At 41.0% G+C, this 9,860-nt stretch overlaps 2 protein-coding genes across 2 annotated transcripts; one reads left to right on the top strand and one right to left on the bottom strand.

Moving 5' to 3' along the window:
* Nucleotides 1-1,912: 1,912 nt before the first annotated feature.
* Nucleotides 1,913-9,804, top strand: LOC108207826 (myb family transcription factor PHL11-like). Its single transcript, XM_017378258.2, has 6 exons — nucleotides 1,913-2,495; nucleotides 2,795-2,871; nucleotides 2,961-3,027; nucleotides 8,722-8,797; nucleotides 9,008-9,077; nucleotides 9,167-9,804. The coding sequence occupies exons 1-6, from the start codon at nucleotides 2,336-2,338 to the stop codon at nucleotides 9,563-9,565; spliced, it is 849 nt and encodes a 282-aa protein (XP_017233747.2). The 5' UTR covers nucleotides 1,913-2,335; the 3' UTR covers nucleotides 9,566-9,804.
* Nucleotides 5,070-9,167, bottom strand: LOC108207825 (uncharacterized). Its single transcript, XM_017378257.2, has one exon. The coding sequence runs from the start codon at nucleotides 8,115-8,117 to the stop codon at nucleotides 5,070-5,072; it is 3,048 nt and encodes a 1,015-aa protein (XP_017233746.1). The 5' UTR covers nucleotides 8,118-9,167.
* Nucleotides 9,805-9,860: the final 56 nt, after the last annotated feature.

The raw sequence follows: 9,860 nt of genomic DNA, 5'->3' as shown, positions 1-9,860 counted from the left end.
ACAAACTTGTGTTGTCCAAAACCAAAACATCAAATGATACCAACTTACTTCAACTTTCGAGTTGAACACAATTACCACTTCTATAGTTCTACTTGTGTTCACACACTACCTTTGGGCTTTGCACTCTCTCTTTCTTTCTTTATACTGCTGCCTGTAGGCTATATTTGGCAAGTAAAATTATGATATGTTCGGCTTTAACTTAAGAGAATGGCGGCTTATTAACTGTGACTTATTTGTAAGTTAAAATTTTAATTTATCAATTTGAATAGATTTACTGATAATTTATAATTTCATAAATATATAAATTAATAATATAATAATAATTTATTTTTAAGAAGGTCATATATAATTTTTTCTCAAATTTTAATAATCAAAACAAGTTGGTAAATGAGTTTAGGATTTACAACTCATCACATATTAACTTGTAATTTATTTTTTTGATATTTTTATTTAGATTAATGTTTAAAAATATATCAACTGAAGACAAATTATGATTAATATCCTGACATATTAAGAAAATCGATAAATTACAATTAATCTAGGATCATCTCCAATTTGCAAAGGACGTGATAACCTAGTATTGAATATAACATTACATGTTTGTAATGTTACTACACAACTCTGCAACATAAACATAGTTGGAGTAGACGAATATTCTCAAGTCACCTTCCCGTCGCACATCGAAACGTGTCTGCCTATACTATAATTCATGTTTTGGTCGTATTCTATTTTCTAAGACATTCGGTACATCTCATAATTCAGCTCTACGTGACTTCACAGCTTCCAGCGGACGTGGCACGTGACTCACCGAATATTCTGTTTCCTTAATTGCCGCCGAATATTCCAGGTGTCCCTTCATAACTCCATCCTCGTCCAATCCATGTCCCAATATCAAACCCACCCTGCACCTTACCGCATGTGATCTCTACCCCCCTTCAGTTAAAAACTGCCGAAGTTCATTAGAAAGTCCTGTCCGAAAAATATAAAAAATATATTCAGTAAATAGCCTTAGAAATGCTGATTCATGTCTTAACAATATAATTTCGTTAATTATCTAAACTTGTTGATGACTATTTATAAATCTGTAAAATAACTGAATTATTGGTTTGCTTACTCAATAATTTTGATTTGACTTGTTATTCAAATTGAGTTTGGATAATATATTTTTTCATAATAAATCTTAATAAGTCGAGCCGGACCCTCAACAAGCCACATTAGTTTGAAAAAACAAATATAATCATCACATCAAATTTATATTTAATTCATAATATCAATGATCCTCGATGTTTTACAATAATAAAAATATATAAAACATATATTATATGGATAAAAATACCTGGGCACATTTTTAAATTAATCAAGTTAAAACTAGATTAAATATTATCTGAAAACATATAATGATTATGAGTTAATAATTTTTTGTTTAATAAATCCGTGCACTATTCAGATATTGCTGAACTCCAATTTAGATAAAATAAACTTATTTGATAGAGCTATGAAATGTTACTTATTTAATTTATTAAACTTTTTAAGTTGTTTAAAAATTAAATTGACTTCAATTTGATGCAAGTCGTTTAAAATCCTAACAATTTGATTACACAGTTGACTCAGTTTATTAATTATATCCAGCAATTATATAGTTGACATAGCGTACCTTATTATATAAAATGATTGAATATCTATTTACAGAAAATAAAACGCAAACAATTTCATGTTTTGGACTGACCCCGAATAATATTTTTGAATTCTTTAATCCGCCAAAGTATATTAGTGTCAATTCGACAAAGAATAAAAAATCAATATTCGGCTAGATCATGTTTCTTCAGATTCGTCGCCGGTCTTTCCTCCCTATGTTACATACTCCCACACACTCATATATAAATACTATAAACACATATATTCTCTATCATGCATTACAACTACATGTAGGAAAAAATAAACGGTGTTGGAAGAAATTTTGCAATCATAACAACTCTCAACTTGTTCTTTTTTGTTCATCTCTAAACCACTAGTATTTACTTTTTATTCCTTCTATTTTTCTTCTTAGTGTAGCTAGGGAAGGAAAAAAAGAAAGAAAAAAAGGAAAAAGGGTACTTATTTATTCTATTCTTGGCCTCATTTCTACTCAAGAATCTAAAAAACTTTCCATAAATTTGTGTTCGAATGATTGTTTCACAGACACTCGTTTTGTAGAAGCTATACTCTACTTTTTTGCTTTGTGTGTGTGGAATTAGTTCTCCATTTGTTTATTATGAAAACTGTGAAGATCATTGGTTAAAGAAGCACATAGTTAGTGGGAGAGTTTGAGATTTTAGTGTGTGGAAAGGTGGTGGTGATGGAGAGAATGTATGGCGTAGGTGGTGGTGGTGAAGGAGGTTTGTATGAATATGAAAGTGGAGTTGTGATGACAAGAGATCCAAAGCCAAGGCTGAGGTGGACTAGTGATCTTCATGATCGGTTTGTTCATGCTGTCACTAAGCTCGGTGGCCCTGATAGTGAGTCTCTTCCTCTGTTTCATTCATTTATATATTATTTTTTGTAAGTTTATCGATACGAAAGCTGAAATTGAAATGACACGTACTGAAATCTAAAATAATATTTTTTTTTACTGATTATTTGAAATCGGCTGGGTTTTATGCGAAGAACTCTGCTAATTTTTAAGAATGAACAAAAAATTTCATTGATTTGTGATTCATCCGAAGCAACTGGCAGTGTTGCCATGAAACTTTTGTGGATCAATTAACAAGATTGATGCAACGTAATTCACTTCTGAGATTGTTTCTCCGTAATGCAGAAGCAACTCCCAAGTCAGTGCTGAGACTCATGGGCTTAAAGGGATTGACATTGTACCATTTAAAGAGCCATTTGCAGGTATACATCTTCATATGTTGTAGACTATAATCCTGTTTCTTTTATTAATAATTTGATGTGAGAAAGTTCTTCATTCCTTCCGTGTGCAGAAATACAGACTTGGGCAGCAGGCTGCCAGGAAACAAGACACGGTAGAGCAAAACATTGAGAACAGTGGTAAGTCTGTACCTGTAATGCTTAAGCTACTTATCAACACACAACTCAAACGATCCAAAGCAAAAGCTCACGATAATATTACTGAAATCAACAATTACAAAGACAGATCACTCGGAACTTTCGAGAGGTTCCGTCTCTCCACAAGAAATAAGCGTCTAGAATAATCAGATAGATCTACCCTCCTTCGCTTCCCCCTTTTAACCCCCTTTCCTTCCACTTTTTACTGTTTACTGCTTGGCATTTACTGTTCCAACTGTTGGGCCGTCCCTTTTGTTCTTGGGCTTTCTTCTGCTGAACGCTATTAGCTTACTGGGCTCATCCTGGTGCATAACATTACCCCGGCGCCAAAGACTCACCTTGTCCTCAAGGTGGAAGGCAGGAAATAAGTGAGTTAAGATCTCAGCATTTTCCCAGGTTGCTTCGCTGTTTGGAAGACCCTTCCACTTTACCAACACTTCAACATCAGCCTGGTGTTGTCGAACATCCAAAAGCATCTCAGGTTCTACAACCATTTCTAGTTCTTCAGTCAACTGGGGAGGTATAATCGGAGCCACGGGTGCCCCTCCAATTGCACGCTTAAGCTGAGAAATGTGAAATACTGGGTGAATTCTACACCCCTCAGGAAGATCGAGCTTATAAGCTACTTGGCCAATGCGCTGCAGAACTTTGAAAGGCCCATAGAAGCGTGGAGCGAGCTTTTCAAACGGCCTTCTAGCTAGAGATTTCTGACGATATGGTTGAAGCTTCAAATATACCAACTCATTGACAGCAAAAGAATCATCTCTCCTGTGTTTATCCGCAGCCAACTTCATCACCTGCTGTGCCTTAATCAAATTAAAATGAAGATCGTCTAAGATTGCATCCCGGTCCTGCAGATATTCCTCTAGACTATGTACTGCTGTTTGGCCTCTGTTTACCCGCACTATGTGTGGAGGTTCCCTCCCATAGAGGATCTGAAATGGACTAAACTTGGAAGAGCAGTGGGGTGATGTGTTGTACGAGAATTCTGCCCAGGCGAGCCATTTTGCCCAAGACTTCGGCTGCCCCCCCACAAAACACCTTAAATAAGTCTCTAAGCCCTTGTTTACAATCTCAGACTGCCCGTCGGTTTGAGGGTGATAAGAGGTACTTCGCTTCAACTGGGTCCCTTGCAATTTAAAGAGCTCTTTCCAGAACAAGCTCATGAATATTCGATCCCTGTCCGAAATGATAGAAGCCGGGAAGCCATGAAGTCGGACAACCTCTTGAATAAAACTTGCAGCCACAGTCGAAGCATCGAATGGGTGTTTCAAGCCTATGAAATGGGCGTATTTTGACAGTCGATCCACCACCACCAAAATCGTATTGTACCCCCTCGATACCGGCAAACCCTCCACAAAGTCCATTGTGATATCTTCCCAGACCATAGACGGGAGTGGCAACGGTTGTAGCAAACCAGTTGGGTGCTGCTGTGAAACTTTCTGTGCTTGACAAACAGAGCACCTGTGTACATACTCAACAACATCACGCTTCATCCCAACCCAAAACCAATCCTTGGCCAATCGTAGGTAGGTTTTTACCTCCCCAGCATGCCCACCAATAGTCGAATCATGGTACTCGCGGAGCAGTACAGGAACATATGTTGAGGTACGAGGAATCACCACCCTTCCTTTAAACAACAGCTTGTCGTCCACCATGGAAAACCCCCCAGAATGCATGCCTCCTGTCTTAATGTCAGTAACAATTTGCTGAAGAACACGATCCGCCTCCACCTCCGTTGCAATAACCCCCCAATCTATATTGTGGAACGATGCCATCGACCCCAGAATAACTTCTCCATTAGTCTTACGAGATAGCGCATCTGCTACTCGATTAGATGCCCCAGTTTTAAACTGAATATCAAAGTCAAATCCCAGAAGCTTGATTATCCACTTCTGATACTCACCATTTATCTCCCTTTGTTGCAGCACATATTTCAGTGCTTGCTGATCCGTTCGAACCACAAAGTGACGCCCAACTAGATAATGCTTCCAACGCTGTACTGCCATACAAATAGCAATTAATTATTCCTTTTCGTAGATGGACTTCTGCTGTGCCTTCACCCCCAACAGCTTACTGTAGAATGCTAACGGCCTGTTCTTTTGCATCAACACCGCCCCAAGACCGTAGCCTGAGGCATCAGTTTCAATCACAAACAGCTCTTCAAAATTCGGCATAGCCAGTACAGGGGCTTGAGTCATGGCCGCCTTGAGTGCTTCAAACGCAGCTGTAGCCTCAGAAGACCATCCAAAATTGTCTTTTCTCAACTGTTCGGTCAATGGCCGTGCTATTTCTGCATATGCTGCAATGAATTTTCTGTAATACCCGGTTAACCCGAGAAAACCCCTTAACTCCTTTAAGTTTCGTGGCCTTGGCCAATCTGTCATGGCTCTTACCTTGTCCAAATCCATCTCCACCCCAGCATCCGAAATGACATGTCCTAAATAACCCAGAGTAGTCTGTCCGAACTCACACTTGCCCAAGTTAGCGTACAGAGAGCTAGTACGCAAGATCTCCAAAACTGTGGCCACATGACTGTAATGCTCCTCTGGGTTCCTGCTATACACTAATATATCGTCGAAAAAAACCAACACTGTCTTACGCAGAAGGGGTCGAAACAAATCATTCATCAGTGCTTGAAACGTTGCTGGCGCATTCATTAATCCAAAAGGCATTACGAGAAATTCGTAATGCCCATCATGTGTCCGGAATGCCGTTTTATGTGTGTCCTCCGCCTTTACTAGGATCTGGTGATAACCCGATTTTAAATCCAACTTAGTAAAAATCTTTGCTCCGTGTAGCTCATCCAACAGCTCATCGATAACCGGGATTGGGTATTTATCCGGCACGGTTTCACGGTTCAAGGCCCGATAATCAACACAGAAACGCCATGACCCGTCTTTCTTTTTTACCAACAAGACTGGGCTTGAAAAAGGACTGGTAGAGGGTCTAATTATGCCGGCTGCCAACATTTCTGTGATTAGCCTCTCGATCTCATCCTTTTGATTCTGCGGGTATCTATACGGACGAACGCCCACTGGGTCACTACCAGCTTTTAACACAATCGAGTGTTCATGGCCACGGCTCGGAGGGAGGCCTTTGGGACTGTCAAAGACCTTCTGGTACTGAGTAATCAGTGGCCGTAGAAACTCAGGAATATGGGATGCCATCTGGTGCTTGTTCCCCTGCAAACTCCCCTTCTCAACTGCCTGGCATTCAATCAAATACCCGCCACCAGACTTCTTTAGTGTCTTGTACATGGCTTTCAGGGATATCTTAGTTCGCACCAAAGAGGGATCCCCCACTAACGTCACCAACTCACCTCCTTTTTCGAAGCGCATCACCTGCGTTTTCCAGTTAGTCATCACTTCCCCCAGCTTCTCGAGCCACTGCACGCCTAATATCACATCTGTGCTCCCCAATTCCAATGGCAAAAAATCCTCTACCACTTCTAATCCCCCATCCAACTGCACACAAACCTCTTTACAAAGTCCCGTCCCTCGCACCGCTTCACCATTTCCGAGAGAAACCCCAAAATTACCGGATGGAGTAACCACAATTCCCCCCGCTTCCACTACTTTGAGAGACAAAAAGTTATGGGTCGCCCCCGGATCAATAAGCACGACTACCTGATTAGCCCCAATTATACCTCGCAACTTCATCGTCTTCGGATTTGAGAGACCCACCACTGAATTGAGTGACACTTCTGGCACCGGCTCGGTAGGAGGAGAAGGTACAATTTCACTATCTTCGCTCGTCAAATCCTCCTCTTCATCATCTATTAACAGCACACTCAATTCCCTCCGTTTGCACCTATGACCCATTACCCATTTATCGTCACACCTATAGCATAACCCCTTAGCCCTTTTTTCTTGCAGCTCCTTCTCCGTTAACCTCTTCACCTCCCCACTACGTTTACTGCTCACCACACTTTGAGGAGACTGGACAGACCCTTGAGACTCGGGCGAAGCCGGACCCCAGCTACGAATGGTGCCAGGAGTGCTGGCCAAAGGAGCAACATACGAACCTACTCCTGACAGCCCTTTAGCACTAGACACAGCCGCACTTGTCTTAATGAAACTCAGATTTGGCTTACGAGAATTAGTAACCCTCTGTTTCTCCTCAATACGGACAGCGAGTTCCATAGCTTGCTCTAAATTAAGGGGGTTTAAGACTCGTACCTCAGCTTTGATGTCCTCCTTGAGACCATTAACAAAGTGCCCCATAAGAATGTCCTCAGAAATTCTATCCAGAGGTGCGGCAGTCTCGATGAAAGCCCTCCTATATTCCTTCACAGTGGTCGACTGCGTGGTTGACAGCCACTGCTCGTACAACGAGCCCCCACTGACCGATCTGAACTGGCGAAGTATGAATGTTTTCAAGTCCTCCCACCGCCGAATCGGTCGGCGCTTGTTCTCCCATTGATACCAGCGCAGAGCATCACCATCCATTGCTACTGCTACCGCTTCAAGCATCTCATCCTCTGTGAGCTTGTAAAACGCAAAATAGCGCTCAACCCGTAAGATCCAGCCATCAGGGTCTTCCCCATCAAAAATGGGCATGTCAAGCTTACGGTAACGCCAGTTAGTTTGGCCTCCACCCAAACCACCACCCTGAAATCCACCAGAATACCCACCTCCAAGACGCCCAGTTGTTACCACGGAACCCTGGGCATGGCCAACCCCAGAACCCAACACTGGTCCTCCTGCCGTCCCACTCCCTTCAACCCGCCCATGACCCGACCCGGAGCTAGCTACCAGACCCGCAAGGGTGGACTTCACTTCGTCCTGAAATTTCAATTGGTCGGTGCGGATGGTGTTGATTAGGGTTTCCTGATGCTCACGGCTTCGATTTAGGCGGCCCTCCAACCGACTCGCCAGGGTTTCAAAATCCGCGCCCAACTTAGTGGCGGCTAGGGTTTGGTGTTCCCGAATCAACTCCGTAAGAGAGAGGCGCATCGCCTCAATTGCGCGGTCGACAACCGTCGCAGCCATCTCCGCCATTGTGGTCTCAACCTCATTCGCCTTTTCCTCCAATTGTTCCAAACGTTGCGTGACAGTTGGAGGTCCCATGGATCGTAGATGCTCTGATACCACTTGTAATGCTTAAGCTACTTATCAACACACAACTCAAACGATCCAAAGCAAAAGCTCACGATAATATTACTGAAATCAACAATTACAAAGACAGATCACTCGGAACTTTCGAGAGGTTCCGTCTCTCCACAAGAAATAAGCGTCTAGAATAATCAGATAGATCTACCCTCCTTCGCTTCCCCCTTTTAACCCCCTTTCCTTCCACTTTTTACTGTTTACTGCTTGGCATTTACTGTTCCAACTGTTGGGCCGTCCCTTTTGTTCTTGGGCTTTCTTCTGCTGAACGCTATTAGCTTACTGGGCTCATCCTGGTGCATAACAGTACCATAGTGGAAAAACATGAATGAATTATCAAACACCTCCGTTTGATGATTATGAAATGCAATTCAGATATTTCAGAAGTAAAATAAGAAAACTTGCAATAGGTCGCTGATAATTTTGGTTTGAATTACCTATTGTGTTCAGTCGGCTAGAAGTTCCTGTCACATTACCTCTGTATCATCATTTATTTTAGTATCGTGAAGACAATCTCTTTTCTGGAGCTGGACTCAGTTTAATTTGTGACTGTTTTATTTTCTAGGGGATTCCTATGGACGCTACAATATACATTCTATGTGCACGACTGAGAACTCATCAAAACTGAATGGTGAACGAGGGTATGTGCTTCTAGAACTCATGTTTTTTAAGTTGCTTGGTTACTTTACCACACTATAGGAGAACCGAAGATCCTTAATCATCCAAAGAACGAGGGCTTAATAACGTGATGGCTTAATGATAATATCAATGATTAAAAAAAAAACTTCAGTCTATGCAATTTGCTAGTCAGACTTGATTGTTACTGACGGATCTCTGCTAATACCAAACAGCGAATACTCTCTTGGGGACACATTAATGTCTGAGATTGATGTGCAGAAAAGATCAATAGAGCAGCTTGATGTACGTATATTGTAGATTTTTCTGCTAGCTCATTCCTTTTGAGTTCACATCAATTTTTTCATATTTTGACGAAAATAATGGCACAACAGGTACAGAAGAAACTACAAATGAGAATTGAAGCCCAAGGAAAGTACTTGCAGGCAATACTAGAGAAAGCTCAAACAAACCTTTCACTCGATATGAATAATTCTGGAAACCTAGAGGCAACAAGGGTCCAACTAACCAGCTTCAATTTGGCTCTGTCCAATTTCATGGAAAACCTGGATGACGAAGAAAGGAAACAGAACAGTTCAGAAATGGATTTTCATGGCAGTAGCCGGAACGCTAGTACATCTCATTGCACCGCAGAAGTAGCAGAAAAGAAAGAAATCAAGTTCAAGATTGAAGATGGTTCTATAAACTTTGATCTGAATATGAGAGGTAGCTATGATTTTCTTGGCACGAATGAAACAGCGACAGAACCTAAGCCATCTGCATATAGGAGGTAGAAATCAAAACACATACATAGTCCTTCATATAGTGTCATTTACCTAAATGCCAATGTCATAAGCTCTAATCGCATTGCATTTGGTTGCTTGTTTTAGGTCCTGTTGTTTCGACAATATTTTTGGTATAAATAAATTAGTTTTGGGATACAATTAAAGTGTTTATAATCGATACATTTACAGTGTATAATACATGGTACCAACTAATTGTACGAGTAATATCATGAGTTTTTGAATCATTATGTTTACATCTCTGCTCTGAACTTCTACTAGCTATATAATTAGTATCAGTTGTAAT

Source organism: Daucus carota, chromosome 2, assembly GCF_001625215.2.
Source record: "Daucus carota subsp. sativus chromosome 2, DH1 v3.0, whole genome shotgun sequence".
In the NCBI taxonomy this organism is placed as follows: Eukaryota; Viridiplantae; Streptophyta; class Magnoliopsida; order Apiales; family Apiaceae; genus Daucus; species Daucus carota.
This window is presented reverse-complemented; position numbering and strand designations above follow the sequence as displayed.